Consider the following 20,036-nt stretch of genomic DNA (forward strand, 5'->3'; position numbering starts at 1 on the left):
CACAAAACTCAAAATCCCTTCCTCCCCTGCATCATCCACCAGCTGATTGACACCCATAACGATCCTTTCAAAGGGATCGGATCTCAATTTAATATAGGTGTTCCCATCCGATAATTGTCTATTTGCCTCAGCAAAATATGCATCCTTTGTCCATATAACCACATTTCCCCCCTTGTCGCTGGAACGAATCACGATGTCCTCCGTCTCCTTCAACTCAACTAAGGCTCTTCTCTCACCCCGGGAAAGATTGTCACGGCCTCTATGATTCCAATTAAGTGTTTTAAGGTCTTCTGAGACCAATTTAAGAAAAATCCCTAGGGCCTTATTATTCCCTGGAGAGGGCATATAGGTGGATTTCTTTTTAAGGGACGTGAAAGAGATCTCTCCAAAGTCATCGGATACAAGCCTCTCTTCCTTAGTTTGATATGTCTCATCTTTCAATGCCTCCAAATCCCTAAGAAGTTTACGGTCTTGGATAGTAAAGGTAGAACTCAACGAGTCACATATTCCTTTTTGGGACAGATCATTTTGTGTTTGTCCGTCAGACTTAACTATTTCATTTTGGCCATACTTTAGTTTCAGCATGACCTTACGGGCAAATAAATGGAGGTCTTTTTGAGTATCAAATTCATCACCACCATATACTGGTGAGAAAGACAACCCCTTCCCAAGGAGGGAAATGTGGTCAGGACCCAAAGGAAAATCGGACAAATTTATAACGTTAAGTGGAGGTTCATTAACCCGTGAGGGCGAGGAGATAGGGTTCTGGGGGGCCGGCAAAGGAACACTGCCATTGTCATCCAAAACACTGGGTGCACACATGGTGTAATTTATTGATTCTTCCCCTTTCTGGGAGGCTGAACTCGCAAAATAGGTTTCAATTTCTGTTCTTTTCCTTGCCTCCTCTTTTTCCCTCTTCCTCTCCCTTTTTTTCTGGTTGCTTCGACGACGTCTTCGTCGTCGCTTTCCTCTAAAAAAAGTAATCGATCTCCCAGAGACGGATGATACAGGGGAACAGTCACCCACACTGGCACCCTCGTCACCCGAAGGGGCTGGCTTACTTCCAACCCGAGACCTCTTACTACCTGGCAAATAATCAAAAAACTCCCCGCCTTTCCACTCCTCCAAATCCTTCACAAATTTCACCTGTTTAGAAGTTTTTATCTTTTTCTGATATCTTTCCACCTCTTTCTTTAATAGGTCATTTAGTTTAATAAACAGGGGATGATCATTGTGAGGTTCTAATGTCCGGATACTGATTTCTACCAGGTTCTTTATTTCTTCTAGTTGAAGCTCCTCCTCCTCAATGATTAGGTCTAGTACCCTAAAGCCACGCTCAAGGCACTCAACCTTCCATTTCGGGAGGAATCTAGTATTGCGTAAGTGGTCAGCGGGTATAATTTTCTCCCGCACCCCCCAAGGTAACACTTTGGCATCCCTGTAAGAACATAAGGTCAGGACATTCCAGCGTCTTCTAAGATGGCGCAAAGTAAGTTTTCTATGCTGTCTACACAACCTCTTAATCTCTTTTTCAGTGTCCGGTATTTCCCCTATAGGATTGGGTAATGGACCGGCTCTGAAGGTAGACCTGATGTCAAAATCAATCTCATCAGACAGGGCGTAGGCCATGGGGAGGGAACCAGAGTATCCACAAATAAAGGGTATATATTGAAACGGGGAGGTGCAGATATAGGAACGATACAAAAATGAATGAAAAACTGCACGTACTCAACCACGTAGTGAACCTGTGAACTGCAGGGCAGGATTGACGGCACAAAAAATATCAACCAATTGCCAAAATAATAATAAGTGCCATCACTCTGCAGGTTATGAAAATAGAAAACCCTTTATTTGTGAAAATTTGACACACAATGGGAAACTATAAAACCAATTAAAAATTCTGGAGCGCTCCACAAACAGACATGCCGCAAACCCACTCTCAAACTGCCAACCACACAGGGGTACCGGTACCACAACTGAATAACTGCCCTGCGGGAGGGAGGAGCAGAGCGGGGATGCAGTCCGTCTGCGGAGTGTCAACTTCCTGCTGTATGGAGACAATATGGCTGTGAAGTTGTTTAGGTACTGACATAGGGTAAGTGTGATATCTTCACCCGCACTGCGGGACTCACCACTTCTTCATCCAGCTGTCGTCCTAAAGTTACTGCTGTGCGCACATAGGACACTGTCACTTTTTCGCCGGTCCTCAATCCGTAAGGAGAGGTGCCCGGCCACATAAGTCCAGAGGCAAGCCAGCAATGCCACTATTGATTTCCAGCACGAGACACTCCAGGAGGCTCCAAGACGAACATGCGGGATTGAAACCCCGCCCACCTACGCGTTGCGTCCGCCTTCTACGGACTTCAACTGGGTGTAGCTGGTTACATTGTAACACTTCCCCCTATATCTCCGTGTCAGGCTGGTCCCTCCTCCTCCATCACCTCCTCTTCCGATTGTAAGATACAACATCACGGAAGCTGTGTGCACAACACAGTGTGCGCTGAAGTGGGACAAAAACACATACTTCCCATTACAACAGGGGTAAGGTGGGAGCCGGGTTCTTCCTCAGTATTAGATCAAAGTTCAGCATGATAGCGCCAGATGTTCCATATTAAGACCAACCTGTATTTTATTTATAATATTTATAAACAGGGTTTCAGAGGAAAGGTGCAAAGTCCAGATCACTATTAAGACCAGCAGGTTCAAGAGCATTTAAAATAGAGGAGGCAAGGAAAAGAACAGAAATTGAAACCTATTTTGCGAGTTCAGCCTCCCAGAAAGGGGAAGAATCAATAAATTACACCATGTGTGCACCCAGTGTTTTGGATGACAATGGCAGTGTTCCTTTGCCGGCCCCCCAGAACCCTATCTCCTCGCCCTCACGGGTTAATGAACCTCCACTTAACGTTATAAATTTGTCCGATTTTCCTTTGGGTCCTGACCACATTTCCCTCCTTGGGAAGGGGTTGTCTTTCTCACCAGTATATGGTGGTGATGAATTTGATACTCAAAAAGACCTCCATTTATTTGCCCGTAAGGTCATGCTGAAACTAAAGTATGGCCAAAATGAAATAGTTAAGTCTGACGGACAAACACAAAATGATCTGTCCCAAAAAGGAATATGTGACTCGTTGAGTTCTACCTTTACTATCCAAGACCGTAAACTTCTTAGGGATTTGGAGGCATTGAAAGATGAGACATATCAAACTAAGGAAGAGAGGCTTGTATCCGATGACTTTGGAGAGATCTCTTTCACGTCCCTTAAAAAGAAATCCACCTATATGCCCTCTCCAGGGAATAATAAGGCCCTAGGGATTTTTCTTAAATTGGTCTCAGAAGACCTTAAAACACTTAATTGGAATCATAGAGGCCGTGACAATCTTTCCCGGGGTGAGAGAAGAGCCTTAGTTGAGTTGAAGGAGACGGAGGACATCGTGATTCGTTCCAGCGACAAGGGGGGAAATGTGGTTATATGGACAAAGGATGCATATTTTGCTGAGGCAAATAGACAATTATCGGATGGGAACACCTATATTAAATTGAGATCCGATCCCTTTGAAAGGATCGTTATGGGTGTCAATCAGCTGGTGGATGATGCAGGGGAGGAAGGGATTTTGAGTTTTGTGGAAAGGGATTACTTGAGAGTAACTAGTTTCTCCGTTCCTTTATTTTACCTTATTCCCAAGGTCCATAAAAACTTGAATAAGCCCCCAGGGCGCCCTATTGTAAGCGCCATTAATGGTCCCACTGAACGATTGGGAAAATGGATTGATGCCAAGATTCGAGATATAGTGTCTTCTTTGCCCTCATTCGTTCTCGATACTCGGGACGTTCTGAGGAATTTGGAGGGGGTCAAGGTTGAGGCGGGTGACATCTTAGTGGGGATTGACGTGGAGAGTCTCTACACGTCAATTCCCCATGAGATGGGCCTAGCCGCTTTGGAATTTTTTCTGCACGATGCCTACCCAGATTTGACCGCCCACAATGAATTCATCAGCCGGGCCATGCGGTTCATACTGGAGCACAACTGTTTTCTTTTTGGTAGCTCCCACTATAGGCAGGTACGCGGTACGTCGATGGGCGCGGCGTGCGCGCCTGCCTATGCCTGTTTACATCTGGGTTTGTGGGAGCGCCAGGATGTTTATGTCATGGAGATGTTTGAGCAACACGTTCGGGTTTGGCTTAGATACATGGATGATGTGCTGGTGGTGTGGAGTGGAGGTGAAGAAAGGTTGGAGTTGTTTATTGATGCATTGAACCAAAATGCGAGAAACATCAACCTTACCTATACATGTAGTTCTTTGGGTATTTCTTTTCTGGACCTGTGGATTTGGATGGAGGGTGAAAGTCTGGTTACCAGGACCTTCCGTAAGCCAACAGCAGGCAATACCCTCCTCCACGCCACCAGCCACCACCCACGCAGCCTCAAGGACGGTATACCTACCGGTCAATTTTTGCGAATTCGCCGCAATTGTTCGCGGGAATGTGATTTTGGGGTAGAAGCCAGAGAGATGTACGAGCGTTTTCGTGATAGGGGATACAACCATGACACGTTGTGCTCCAGTATAGATAGGGCCATCCATATGCCCCGGCGGAGCCTTCTGGGGGAGGGCATTAGAGATAGGGGTACGGCATCAAAGGTTACCCGATTTATTAGCCCCTTTAATAGCCAATGGCACAAAATCCGGGAAATTCTCACCAAACATTGGGGGGTTCTGCAAACTGACCCTGAGGTGTCCAAAATAGTGGGCGAAAGACCTTTGATGGTGGCCCGCAGGGCACCAAACCTACGTGACACCTTGGTCCATTCCCAGGTGACGGCAAATGTTGCTGGCACTTGGTTAAGAGGTAGGGCCCCTAATGGAATGTTCAAGTGTGGAGGATGTTCGGTGTGTTCGCATGTTGATGTGACAAAGACCTTTTTGAATTCTACGGGGGATAAAGAGTGGGAAATCAGGAGCTTCATTAACTGCAGGTCTGAGTGGGTTGTATACCAGCTTACCTGCCCATGTAAAAAGATATATGTAGGCATGACTACAAAAGCGTTAAAGAAACGCATTGGACAACATCTAAGTGATATTAGATGTGGTAAACAGAAGAATGGAGAATTCAGGAGCACTGTAGCGGAGCATTTTGGAGCGGCACATAAGAGTGACCCCATTGGCCTTAAGTTTAGGGGTATTTATAAACTGCCCGATAAGGGAAGGGGAGGAGACAGAGAGAAGACCCTGTTACAGAAGGAAAGCCGTTGGATTTATATTTTAAATGCTCTTGAACCTGCTGGTCTTAATAGTGATCTGGACTTTGCACCTTTCCTCTGAAACCCTGTTTATAAATATTATAAATAAAATACAGGTTGGTCTTAATATGGAACATCTGGCGCTATCATGCTGAACTTTGATCTAATACTGAGGAAGAACCCGGCTCCCACCTTACCCCTGTTGTAATGGGAAGTATGTGTTTTTGTCCCACTTCAGCGCACACTGTGTTGTGCACACAGCTTCCGTGATGTTGTATCTTACAATCGGAAGAGGAGGTGATGGAGGAGGAGGGACCAGCCTGACACGGAGATATAGGGGGAAGTGTTACAATGTAACCAGCTACACCCAGTTGAAGTCCGTAGAAGGCGGACGCAACGCGTAGGTGGGCGGGGTTTCAATCCCGCATGTTCGTCTTGGAGCCTCCTGGAGTGTCTCGTGCTGGAAATCAATAGTGGCATTGCTGGCTTGCCTCTGGACTTATGTGGCCGGGCACCTCTCCTTACGGATTGAGGACCGGCGAAAAAGTGACAGTGTCCTATGTGCGCACAGCAGTAACTTTAGGACGACAGCTGGATGAAGAAGTGGTGAGTCCCGCAGTGCGGGTGAAGATATCACACTTACCCTATGTCAGTACCTAAACAACTTCACAGCCATATTGTCTCCATACAGCAGGAAGTTGACACTCCGCAGACGGACTGCATCCCCGCTCTGCTCCTCCCTCCCGCAGGGCAGTTATTCAGTTGTGGTACCGGTACCCCTGTGTGGTTGGCAGTTTGAGAGTGGGTTTGCGGCATGTCTGTTTGTGGAGCGCTCCAGAATTTTTAATTGGTATTATAGTTTCCCATTGTGTGTCAAATTTTCACAAATAAAGGGTTTTCTATTTTCATAACCTGCAGAGTGATGGCACTTATTATTATTTTGGCAATTGGTTGATTTTTTTTGTGCCGTCAATCCTGCCCTGCAGTTCACAGGTTCACTACGTGGTTGAGTACGTGCAGTTTTTCATTCATTCTTGTTGTAATAGCTCCAATATTCTCTTTTGGAAATGTGATGTCGGATCCTGAGGCAACTTCTGGTATGTGTCTGATAACAGGCGGTTCATCTCACTCTTGTAGTATACGGTATCCATAATCACCACCGCTCCCCCTTTGTCTGCCTGTTTGATAGTGATGGCTCTATTATTTGTTAATTCCCCTATTGCAGTACGTTCTTCTGCTGTAAGATTATGTTGGATTCGAAATTCTCCATAAGGGTGTGGTCTAGATATTATGGAATCCACTTGTTGTTTAACTGTTGATACAAAATTCTCGATTATCTGGCAGGTAGGGGGGGAAAAATTGCTCTTTGATCTCAAGGTGGTATCACTCAAGGATAAACAATTATCATCGGTAGGCCTCGGTGGGAACCAGCATTCCCTCGGTATGCTGAAGTAATACTTGAGCCGAATGTTTCGAAAAAATCTGTGGAGATCAATATCCAGATCAACTGGCTGTGGCCAGTGGGTAGGGGCAAAAGAAAGACCCCTCTCCAACACCAGCTGCTGAGCAGTGGACAAAGACATTGAAGAAATGTTAACAACAATAGATTTATTTATCTCGCATTGGTCTTGACAGGTCTGGCTTGTTTGGGCTTTTGTCTCAAGCGATCTTTTATGTTTCCTCCCGGCCCTGCGTTTTCTTCTGCGCTTGACGGGTGTTCCGAAGATGATTGGGAAGATGGGAGTAAATCTGTCGAGTCCCCCCGTTGTCCACGTTCATATGGCTTTGGGCGAGCCTCTTGTCGTTTTCTAGACTGGGGTTTTTGCCAACTATACATGTAACCAGTTTGATAGTCGGACGCATCTCTTTGGAATTTCTCTCTTTTTATGATTTCAATACTCTTTCTATGGTTCTCCATCATAGTTTTCAACTCGACTACAAATCTTGCATAATCATCAGAATTGGAGTTGTCAAATAGTCTCTGTTTCAAGTCATCGATCTGAGTTCCAATTTTAGGAAGTTCCAGCATGATGCGATCAATTGTAAGCAGCATGGCATCGAAAGACGCCTTGTTCCATATCATAGTCCATGTCTGGCAAAAATCATTGTCCGTGGGGAACATGAGAGGACTCACATTAGATCTAATCCCTCTGGGTATTCTACCCACTCTCCGATATTCTGCCAAGGTAGTGGCATGTAATTCCAAAGAAACCTTTAGTTTGGACAATCTCTCCAATTGTTTCTTGATAGCTTTATCATCTGCAGTATTAAGGAATGCCACTTCTGTTGTAACTTGTGACATGATCCTGTCCGTATCCTCTGATGTAAACGAGAAACCAAGCTTGCTGAGATCCGCTTTCTCCATGATATCCAAGGGTGCAAATCTTTGTGCTGTAACCACTTTTCTAGTACTAGTAGATAGCACTCCTCTCAATTCACCGTTGATGTGCCCAGGTTGCAGAAGCAGGCAGCACTCCTGGCTCCAGTGGAATTCCAAAACGTAAGGACCGGCACCATCATTTTATAAATGCTCTTTTATTATTTTATAAAGACACATTGACAAGGAACAGCAACGTTTCGGAGGGGACCCCCTCCTTTCTCAAGCCAGTGTCAGTGTCTAATAATACATGCATCTCATAACCTTTATATATCTAACACATCATGGAGTCTAACCTATCACATTGCAGCAGCGCCTATGGCGACCAATCCCCTCAGTGCAGTTCAGGCGGACCTGATGGGGGACTACATAGCTAATATGCTAATGTGTGCTTAGCCCAGCTAGCCAGTAATGCGCAGGCGCCGGGGGGAAGCGGCCACGTCCGCGCGCGCATCCATCCGCGGCGCCGACCAATCAGCCGCGAGGAGGTGTTGTCCTCATCATGGTCACGTCTCCTTCTGGAGGCGGACCTGATGGGGAACCTCGCTGGCTCGAGAGCGCGGCATATCGCCGCGCCCCCAGGTCCTGACGTCACTAGAACACAGGGCGAAATGTAAACAAGCCGCCCACGTGTCCCTGGTGGATCGCAGGCGGACGCCAGCTGCCTCCCCCGCCCGCACAACACGAGACAGATGACCCCAAACGTCACACAACCTGTACAAAGCTATAAATCATAAAATCGGAAATACAGATACATCTGTGATTACTAGTATAAATAATATATAGGGGTCAGAGGGGAATATCTCAACAAAGATTAAAGTAAATACATAAAGATGAATAAGAGGTTCCTTTTGATTAAACAAGAAAAATATTTCAACCATAATGGAACTAACCTAATTAATAACAAAATGGACAAAGTAATAAAAATAAATATAAAATAAATATAAAATAAAGTGAAAAATAAAGTAAAAAATAAAATAAAAAAAAAAAAAAAATAAAAAAAAAAAATATAAAAAAAAAAAATATCTATATAAAAAATAAAGAATGAATAGGATAATTAAGGGATTATTCAAACTAATGGTTGCATGTCATATTCCCTATTCATACCCCTGGGTTCTAAGGTATCTAATCTCCTTATCCATACTGCCTCCCTATATAATAGTTTTTTTAACCTGTCCCCACCCCTTCTTGGTATGGGCACTTGTTCTAATATCTGGAATTTCAATTGGCTGACAGAGTGACCAGCAGATAAGAAATGTGACGACACTGATAATTCGTTATTTCTATTCCTAATAGTACTTTTGTGGGATGCCAATCTGGCCTTAATGGGTTGAGTTGTCTGTCCAACATACAGAAGTCCACATGGACATTTTAAGGCATGGATTACATAACGGGAATTACAGTCAAAATGACCATGAATTTTAAATGATGTACCCAAATGGGGATGTCTCACTACTGGGCCTCTAATAATACTATGACAATTAGCACAATTCATACAGGGGTAGGTCCCAAATGGGCGGTTAGAGATAAGATTGCGGGGTTGTGAAGGACCCAAGTCAGCTCTCACTAACTTGTCCTTCAATGTGGGTGCTCTTTTATATGACATTAAGGGAGGAGTCTGGAATTCCACCACATTGGGTAGACCATTCCTTAGAATATACTTGGTCTATAAATTCCATAAGGCTCGAATGTGGCCCCGCCCACACGCAAAAAACATCGTCAATATATCTGTGCCAACAACGGGCAAATGTAGTAAATAATGTTGGCACAGATATATTGATAGACCAAGTACACTCTAAATGTCCGGTTATTACGTTAACTGTTCATTTTGATAAGGAGGAGGTTAGCTTCTTAGATACGGTTGTGAGAAAATCCAATGGGGGGTTGAGCACAGACTTGTACGTAAAACCCACGGATGTCAATTCTACACTAAACTATGAGAGCTTCCATCCTCCGTTTACACTTTCATCCATTCCTAGCAGCCAATTTTCCCGCATTGATCGGATAGTGGGTGATCCAGTATTGAAAAAACAACGACTAGATGAAATGGAACACAAGTTTAGACATAGACAATATCCCCAACACCTACTGGGCAGAGCAAGACTTAGACTTGAGACAGCTCAATCAGATAATACTAACCGCAGGAGGGGCCACAATAAGAGGATTCCTTTTGTTTCACAATATAATATACATAGTAATAGGATAGCGGAAGTTATTCGACGTAACTGGAATATTCTAAGGAATGGTCTACCCAATGTGGTGGAATTCCAGACTCCTCCCTTAATGTCATATAAAAGAGCACCCACATTGAAGGACAAGTTAGTGAGAGCTGACTTGGGTCCTTCACAACCCCGCAATCTTATCTCTAACCGCCCATTTGGGACCTACCCCTGTATGAATTGTGCTAATTGTCATAGTATTATTAGAGGCCCAGTAGTGAGACATCCCCATTTGGGTACATCATTTAAAATTCATGGTCATTTTGACTGTAATTCCCGTTATGTAATCTATGCCTTAAAATGTCCATGTGGACTTCTGTATGTTGGACAGACAACTCAACCCATTAAGGCCAGATTGGCATCCCACAAAAGTACTATTAGGAATAGAAATAACGAATTATCAGTGTCGTCACATTTCTTATCTGCTGGTCACTCTGTCAGCCAATTGAAATTCCAGATATTAGAACAAGTGCCCATACCAAGAAGGGGTGGGGACAGGTTAAAAAAACTATTATATAGGGAGGCAGTATGGATAAGGAGATTAGATACCTTAGAACCCAGGGGTATGAATAGGGAATATGACATGCAACCATTAGTTTGAATAATCCCTTAATTATCCTATTCATTCTTTATTTTTTATATATATTTTTTTTTTTTTATATTTTTATTTTTCTATTTTTATTTATTTTTTATTTTTATTTTATTTTTTACTTTATTTTTCACTTTATTTTATATTTATTTTATATTTATTTTTATTACTTTGTCCATTTTGTTATTAATTAGGTTAGTTCCATTATGGTTGAAATATTTTTCTTGTTTAATCAAAAGGAACCTCTTATTCATCTTTATGTATTTACTTTAATCTTTGTTGAGATATTCCCCTCTGACCCCTATATATTATTTATACTAGTAATCACAGATGTATCTGTATTTCCGATTTTATGATTTATAGCTTTGTACAGGTTGTGTGACGTTTGGGGTCATCTGTCTCGTGTTGTGCGGGCGGGGGAGGCGGCTGGCGTCCGCCTGCGATCCACCAGGGACACGTGGGCGGCTTGTTTACATTTCGCCCTGTGTTCTAGTGACGTCAGGACCTGGGGGCGCGGCGATATGCCGCGCTCTCGAGCCAGCGAGGTTCCCCATCAGGTCCGCCTCCAGAAGGAGACGTGACCATGATGAGGACAACACCTCCTCGCGGCTGATTGGTCGGCGCCGCGGATGGATGCGCGCGCGGACGCGGCCGCTTCCCCCCGGCGCCTGCGCATTACTGGCTAGCTGGGCTAAGCACACATTAGCATATTAGCTATGTAGTCCCCCATCAGGTCCGCCTGAACTGCACTGAGGGGATTGGTCGCCATAGGCGCTGCTGCAATGTGATAGGTTAGACTCCATAATGTGTTAGATATATAAAGGTTATGAGATGCATGTATTATTAGACACTGACACTGGCTTGAGAAAGGAGGGGGTCCCCTCCGAAACGTTGCTGTTCCTTGTCAATGTGTCTTTATAAAATAATAAAAGAGCATTTATAAATTGATGGTGCCGGTCCTTACGTTTTGGAATTCCACTGGAGCCAGGAGTGCTGCCTGCTTCTGCAACCTGGGCACATCAACGGTGAATTGAGAGGAGTGCTATCTACTAGTACTAGAAAAGTGGTTACAGCACAAAGATTTGCACCCTTGGATATCATGGAGAAAGCGGATCTCAGCAAGCTTGTTTTCTCGTTTACATCAGAGGATACGGACAGGATCATGTCACAAGTTACAACAGAAGTGGCATTCCTTAATACTGCAGATGATAAAGCTATCAAGAAACAATTGGAGAGATTGTCCAAACTAAAGGTTTCTTTGGAATTACATGCCACTACCTTGGCAGAATATCGGAGAGTGGGTAGAATACCCAGAGGGATTAGATCTAATGTGAGTCCTCTCATGTTCCCCACGGACAATGATTTTTGCCAGACATGGACTATGATATGGAACAAGGCGTCTTTCGATGCCATGCTGCTTACAATTGATCGCATCATGCTGGAACTTCCTAAAATTGGAACTCAGATCGATGACTTGAAACAGAGACTATTTGACAACTCCAATTCTGATGATTATGCAAGATTTGTAGTCGAGTTGAAAACTATGATGGAGAACCATAGAAAGAGTATTGAAATCATAAAAAGACAGAAATTCCAAAGAGATGCGTCCGACTATCAAACTGGTTACATGTATAGTTGGCAAAAACCCCAGTCTAGAAAACGACGAGAGGCTCGCCCAAAGCCATATGAACGTGGACAACGGGGGGACTCGACAGATTTACTCCCATCTTCCCAATCATCTTCGGAACACCCGTCAAGCGCAGAAGAAAACGCAGGGCCGGGAGGAAACATAAAAGATCGCTTGAGACAAAAGCCCAAACAAGCCAGACCTGTCAAGACCAATGCGAGATAAATAAATCTATTGTTGTTAACATTTCTTCAATGTCTTTGTCCACTGCTCAGCAGCTGGTGTTGGAGAGGGGTCTTTCTTTTGCCCCTACCCACTGGCCACAGCCAGTTGATCTGGATATTGATCTCCACAGATTTTTTCGAAACATTCGGCTCAAGTATTACTTCAGCATACCGAGGGAATGCTGGTTCCCACCGAGGCCTACCGATGATAATTGTTTATCCTTGAGTGATACCACCTTGAGATCAAAGAGCAATTTTTCCCCCCCTACCTGCCAGATAATCGAGAATTTTGTATCAACAGTTAAACAACAAGTGGATTCCATAATATCTAGACCACACCCTTATGGAGAATTTCGAATCCAACATAATCTTACAGCAGAAGAACGTACTGCAATAGGGGAATTAACAAATAATAGAGCCATCACTATCAAACAGGCAGACAAAGGGGGAGCGGTGGTGATTATGGATACCGTATACTACAAGAGTGAGATGAACCGCCTGTTATCAGACACTTTAACATACCAGAAGTTGCCTCAGGATCCGACATCACATTTCCAAAAGAGAATATTGGAGCTATTACAACAAGCCCACCACAAGAACATCATTGATGATAAACTTTTTGATTTTTTGATACAGAAAGATCCCATAATCCCAGTTTTTTATATATGTCCAAAGATACACAAGGATAAACAGCGCCCACCAGGGCGCCCGATAGTGGCGGGCATTGACTCCATTTTTTTCCCCCTAGCTAAATATTTGGATATTATGTTAAGACCATTTGTGGTAGCCGGAAAATCCTATCTTAGAGATACATCAATGTTCTTGGATGCAATTTGTGGGCTTTCCCCTATACCTGAAGGGGCATTGTTGGTGACCCTAGATGTGGAGAGCCTCTACACCTCCATCCCTCATGATGGGGGTGTGGAGGCTGTCGAACACATACTGAGTTGTGCCTCGGATTATGATAGAGATCAGATTAAGTTTCTTTGTGACTTACTTAGGCTGGTACTAACATGCAATTACTTTTTAGTTGGAGATGAATATTTCTTACAGATCAGGGGTACGGCGATGGGCTCGAATGTGGCCCCGTCCTACGCAAACATCTTTATGAACCTTTATGAGGAATCATTCGTTTATACTAATACATTATTTACTACATTTGCCCGTTGTTGGCACAGATATATTGACGATGTTTTTTGCGTGTGGGCGGGGCCACATTCGAGCCTTATGGAATTTATAGACCAAGTACATTCTAAATGTCCGGTTATTAGGTTAACTGTTCATTTTGATAAGGAGGAGGTTAGCTTCTTAGATACGGTTGTGAGAAAATCCAATGGGGGGTTGAGCACAGACTTGTACGTAAAACCCACGGATGTCAATTCTACACTAAACTATGAGAGCTTCCATCCTCCGTCTACACTTTCATCCATTCCTAGCAGCCAATTTTCCCGCATTGATCGGATAGTGGGTGATCCAGTATTGGAAAAAACAACGACTAGATGAAATGGAACACAAGTTTAGACATAGACAATATCCCCAACACCTACTGGGCAGAGCAAGACTTAGACTTGAGACAGCTCAATCAGATAATACTAACCGCAGGAGGGGCCACAATAAGAGGATTCCTTTTGTTTCACAATATAATATACATAGTAATAGGATAGCGGAAGTTATTCGACGTAACTGGAATATTCTAAGGAATGGTCTACCCAATGTGGTGGAATTCCAGACTCCTCCCTTAATGTCATATAAAAGAGCACCCACATTGAAGGACAAGTTAGTGAGAGCTGACTTGGGTCCTTCACAACCCCGCAATCTTATCTCTAACCGCCCATTTGGGACCTACCCCTGTATGAATTGTGCTAATTGTCATAGTATTATTAGAGGCCCAGTAGTGAGACATCCCCATTTGGGTACATCATTTAAAATTCATGGTCATTTTGACTGTAATTCCCGTTATGTAATCTATGCCTTAAAGAGAACCCGAGGTGGGAATTACTTTTACTATTGGGGCACAGAGGCTGGTTGTGCGCACTAAGACCAGCCTCTGTTGCCCCATCGTGTGCCTCCATGTCCCCCCTGCTCGCCGCTATACCCCCCGCATTGCTGGCGACACGCAGCGTGTCGCCAGCTCAATGTTTACCTTGCGCTGTCTGTCAGCGCCGCTCCCCCGCCTCCTCCGCATCGGCGCCACCCGCCGCGTCACTTCCCTCCTATCAGCGGGAGGGAAGGGACAGGGCGGGTGCGCCGATGCGGAGGAGGCAGGGGAGCAGCGCTGACTGACAGCGCAAGGTAAACATTGAGCTGGCGACACGCTGCGTGTCGCCAGCAATGCGGGGGGTATAGCGGCGAGCAGGGGGGACATGGAGACACACGATGGGGCAACAGAGGCTAGTCTTAGTGCGCACAACCAGCCTCTGTGCCCCAATAGTAAAAGTAATTCCCACCTCGGGTTCTCTTTAAAATGTCCATGTGGACTTCTGTATGTTGGACAGACAACTCAACCCATTAAGGCCAGATTGGCATCCCACAAAAGTACTATTAGGAATAGAAATAACGAATTATCAGTGTCGTCACATTTCTTATCTGCTGGTCACTCTGTCAGCCAATTGAAATTCCAGATATTAGAACAAGTGCCCATACCAAGAAGGGGTGGGGACAGGTTAAAAAAACTATTATATAGGGAGGCAGTATGGATAAGGAGATTAGATACCTTAGAACCCAGGGGTATGAATAGGGAATATGACATGCAACCATTAGTTTGAATAATCCCTTAATTATCCTATTCATTCTTTATTTTTTATATTTTTTTTTTTTTTTTTTTATATTTTTATTTTTCTATTTTTATTTATTTTTTATTTTTATTTTATTTTTTACTTTATTTTTCACTTTATTTTATATTTATTTTATATTTATTTTTATTACTTTGTCCATTTTGTTATTAATTAGGTTAGTTCCATTATGGTTGAAATATTTTTCTTGTTTAATCAAAAGGAACCTCTTATTCATCTTTATGTATTTACTTTAATCTTTGTTGAGATATTCCCCTCTGACCCCTATATATTATTTATACTAGTAATCACAGATGTATCTGTATTTCCGATTTTATGATTTATAGCTTTGTACAGGTTGTGTGACGTTTGGGGTCATCTGTCTCGTGTTGTGCGGGCGGGGGAGGCGGCTGGCGTCCGCCTGCGATCCACCAGGGACACGTGGGCGGCTTGTTTACATTTCGCCCTGTGTTCTAGTGACGTCAGGACCTGGGGGCGCGGCGATATGCCGCGCTCTCGAGCCAGCGAGGTTCCCCATCAGGTCCGCCTCCAGAAGGAGACGTGACCATGATGAGGACAACACCTCCTCGCGGCTGATTGGTCGGCGCCGCGGATGGATGCGCGCGCGGACGCGGCCGCTTCCCCCCGGCGCCTGCGCATTACTGGCTAGCTGGGCTAAGCACACATTAGCATATTAGCTATGTAGTCCCCCATCAGGTCCGCCTGAACTGCACTGAGGGGATTGGTCGCCATAGGCGCTGCTGCAATGTGATAGGTTAGACTCCATGATGTGTTAGATATATAAAGGTTATGAGATGCATGTATTATTAGACACTGACACTGGCTTGAGAAAGGAGGGGGTCCCCTCCGAAACGTTGCTGTTCCTTGTCAATGTGTCTTTATAAAATAATAAAAGAGCATTTATAAATTGATGGTGCCGGTCCTTACGTTTTGGAATTCCACTGGAGCCAGGAGTGCTGCCTGCTTCTGCAACCTGGGCACATCAACGGTGAATTGAGAGGAGTGCTATCTACTAGTACTAGAAATCTTGTGTCAAATAAACATTTATGGTTTCACAGCAAACAAACATTTTTGATTTTGTGGCTAACAAAAAGAACATCGTAAGGGGGAGGGATCTTTGCGAGGGTAGGGTTAGGTTAAGCCGTAGGAAAATATCGGTAACAGGCCTCAATTCTGGTAGGGTTATCAAACAAATTACCTCATGTGAGGTGATTTACCTCATGCGGTAATGACATTTAGCAATTCTGGTAGGTTTTAGTCATGTTTTACCTCATGTGGTAAATTATGAGGTAATTCATGAGGTAATTTACCAAAAATAGCTTTTCTCATGGAAATTAGGGGGCATGTTAGCACATAATTTACCGATCCATTTAGGACCTGCCTGTACCTGGAGGAAAAGTCAGTTTGTATGCATTTTGCAGTTTTTAGTGGAGTTCATATTACTGTTTTAGTGTTGTTCCCATTCAGGCTGTGTAATAGAAAATAATAGTAGAAATAAAACTCCAAATAGTTACTGGATTTTTTTTATAAGGGATGCCTATAAATATACTTTTCATAGGTTGCTACATAATCAAATACACCTTCCCCCCTCAAAAAAACATCTTCCAAAGACTATCCTAACTTATGGAAGACAATTAAAGACTACTATCATATATTTACTGTATGCTTACCACTGAAATACCTCATGTTTTACCTCACTTTATGCATTTACCTCATGTTTCACCTCATGTTTTACCTCATGTTCGTAAATGGAGAAAAATCTTTCAGAATTGCTAAAAAAAGAAACCTGATGAGGTATTTTACCTACAAAAAAATATTTATCTCACAAAGCTACCAGAATTGAGGCAAATGACTGATATTTCACCAGGGCTGTGGAGTCGGTCCAAAAATCCACCGACTCCGACTCCTCAGTTTAGGATTCCACCGACTGACTCCGACTCCTCGACTCCGGCTCCTCTAATTTGCATATTACAATTTTGTTGATTAACAGTATGTAATGTGAAATTCGTCTCTAAACTGCCAACGCTTAGGAATTTTACAAGACAACTGAAGTGAGAAGAATATGTAGACTACTATATTTATTCCCTTTAGACTAAAACTAGTCCTTGGTAAGAGTACTTGTAAAAGGTACAAACCAGAACAAAGAACATCTATCAGGCCCTAGGCAATGTAACTGTGGGTGCATGTAAGAATGATGTGCAGGTACTCTGCAGGGGAATGAGGAGATTCTTCCTCTATTACACATTCTTCATGCACAATCTGAACATGGATCAGGCCCTAGGCAATGTAAGTATGGGTACATGTAAGAATGATGTGCAGGTACTCTGCAGGAGAATGAGGAGATTCTTCCTCTATTACACATTCTTCATGTACAATCTGAACCAGGTTTATGGGTGATAGACAACACCTCTGTGTTCAATGTGCACAACATTCTCAGTGGATTACCTGCAGCTCTGTGGGGAGAGCATATGTAGAGTATAGTACTACTGTGTAACAAAGTAAACCTGAGACAGATGAAATTAAAGTTTTGTACATACCTGGGGCTTCTTCCAGCCCCCTTCAGGCTGATCAGTCCTCCTCCGCCACCTGGATCTTCTGCTATGAGTCCAGGTACTTGAGCCAGTCTGGTGTAGTGCGCATGCACACACTCTGCCGCCGGGAGCGTACTACACCTGCGTAGCACTATTACGCAGGTTCAGAAAGCTCCTGGCTGTAGGAGCGACACGTGGCTGGACTGTGCTGACTGGCTGAATTACCAGGACTCATAGCAGAAGATCCAGGTGGCAGAGGACAGCGAGGGACTGATAGGCCTGACGGGGGCTGGAGGAAGCCCCAGGTAGGTATAAAACTTTACTTTTCATCCGTCTCAGGTACCCTTTAATTTGTAGTCACCAAACCAAATTTTAACAACATATCAAATTATTGGATTTCATGAGCAAAGAGAGTGCATACATTTGCATAAATCAGAATCAATGCGGAATTATTTCCATCTCATTGACCATCTCTATTAGTGACACGGCTACACATCAGGCTTTATTCTTACAGCATAGACGTTATTTAGTATATATAAGAGATTCCTGTGTACACATCATATATACGGTCACAATCAAATGTGTATATCTGACTTTAAAAATACGGGGACTGCTTTATTGAAGCAGCACAAGTAACTAATTTTGATTGGTTTATTTCATTTTTGTGGACTGAGCACAGCTATTACTGTATATATACTGTATATAAACACTATTTTTAATGACTATTATGTGAGAAATAGAACATTTTATCATATTTTCTATTTTAATTTCGGTTACAAATTCATTAGGAGTCGGAGTCGGTGCATTTCTTCCCGACTCCGACTCCCGGCACCTAAAATTGCTCCGACTCCACAGCCCTGTATTTCACTAAAGAAATGACCACTGTAAATAGTAGGGTATTGGTAAATGTTACCGGCACTCTACTATCGGCTATTCCCAGGTGCATGAATTTTATGGCATCTTTTTTTCATGTACGTGTTGCTACAGGTTACACAGACAGCCCAGCAAGCCTCACGTTTCCCTAAATCATCTCCAGTCTCTTCCCAGAGTCAGCCAGAAGTCTGTCCTGTAATCTTCCTGCTGTGTCAGAACACAATCCAGCGGCCATGAGAACCACTAATAACCAGTTAACAGGTCTGACACACTGCCTGCCGCAGCCACCAGCCAGCCAGATCATACACAGCTTGATCTCATCCTTCATGTGATTCGTGTCTTTGTCACTAAGCAGAAGACAAGGACAAGACAAGTTTCCTCCCGAGGTGGGCTCATAAATTTAAAAAAAATAGGCTACCTGATCCAGGAGGTTGAGAGGATCAGGTAGCTGCCGCTCCTGTGGGCCGCATTGGCCCACTTTCACTTTTGTGACCTCCTCTGGGTCACAACGCTGGAATGAGAGACCGTCTCACATTCACAGTGTGCAAGAAGACGGAGGAGCGTCAGGGGGCGGGTCCAGGGAGAGAGAGCTGTCCAGTGGTAGCTCTGGAAACCCTGCAGGAACGCCCCTGGCTGGTGTTTTAAACAGGGAATTCCTCTCCCCTCCGAAATAGCAATATTGTTGCTTATCTCGGGGGGCTACAGCGCGGTGGTGGGGGGACAGAGAGCGGCAGTGGGGGACACAGAGGTATGTCATGAGGCAGAGAGTATGCTTCTGTGTCCCATCTGTCCCCGAAGAACCACTTCAGGTTCTCTTTAAGAACAGAGTCTATAAATCTTTGCCTCCAGAAGCCAAATGTCATTAAGCTAGCCCAGATCCCACATCCCCTAGCAGGCCACTTACCAGTAGTGAAGATAATTTTCCTGGGGTCCTGGAAGAAAAAAAAAAAAAGAAAAAAATCATAATGGAAGCACATGCTTGGAATTGCATTGTGTCAGGAATCCAATCAGAAACTCCTTAAAGCGCCTAAATTTAATTATTGAGACACAGAAACCCTGACAAGGCAAACAGTGACAAATGACACGTCACGCCACATGAATCTTCATTTATGCAGCACGACGCCGCTCCATCTCCTGTCATCTCCGGGATAAAATGTCTGACAAATATTGTTCAGTCATTTCTTTTGATGAATGGGCGCTGGGAAATGAGCATCCCCTTGTTTTCCCTGTATTCAGCTATAATGTCTATATAACAGGCATTTCCCTGGAATAGGGGGGGCTGTGGCTTATAGAGAATTTGAGCGCCTCTATAGGCACTAATGCAAATATCAGCGATTGGGTGCCAGAAGGGGAAATGTTGGCGCCCAACAAATAGCGTGTGCCAGGATCATCCAACCAAAATATTCCTGTTTTTTTTTTTAAAAATAATCATTTTGAAATATTCCGTTTTCAAATTGTAAAATTTAGCGTCTGTGAAAAGTAGCTTTTTTTGTATTTACATTATCTGTGATGGGGGTAGGGCCATGGGGGACGGGGGGGGCAATTAAGGTTAGGCATAAGGAAGG

The 20,036-nt window shown here is 43.8% G+C and overlaps 1 protein-coding gene across 3 annotated transcripts in view; it reads right to left on the reverse strand.

Moving 5' to 3' along the window:
• Positions 1 to 20,036, reverse strand: part of NOX4 (NADPH oxidase 4) — a 310,753-nt gene that overhangs the window by 205,006 nt on the left and 85,711 nt on the right. For all 3 annotated transcript variants that reach the window (XM_068266792.1, XM_068266790.1, XM_068266791.1), the window contains exon 6: positions 19,376 to 19,403. In XM_068266792.1, coding sequence (XP_068122893.1) covers positions 19,376 to 19,403 — 28 coding nt within the window. The remainder of the gene's footprint in view (positions 1 to 19,375; positions 19,404 to 20,036) is intronic.

The sequence above is a fragment of the Hyperolius riggenbachi genome, chromosome 2 (genome assembly GCF_040937935.1).
Source record: "Hyperolius riggenbachi isolate aHypRig1 chromosome 2, aHypRig1.pri, whole genome shotgun sequence".
NCBI classification, from domain to species: Eukaryota; Metazoa; Chordata; class Amphibia; order Anura; family Hyperoliidae; genus Hyperolius; species Hyperolius riggenbachi.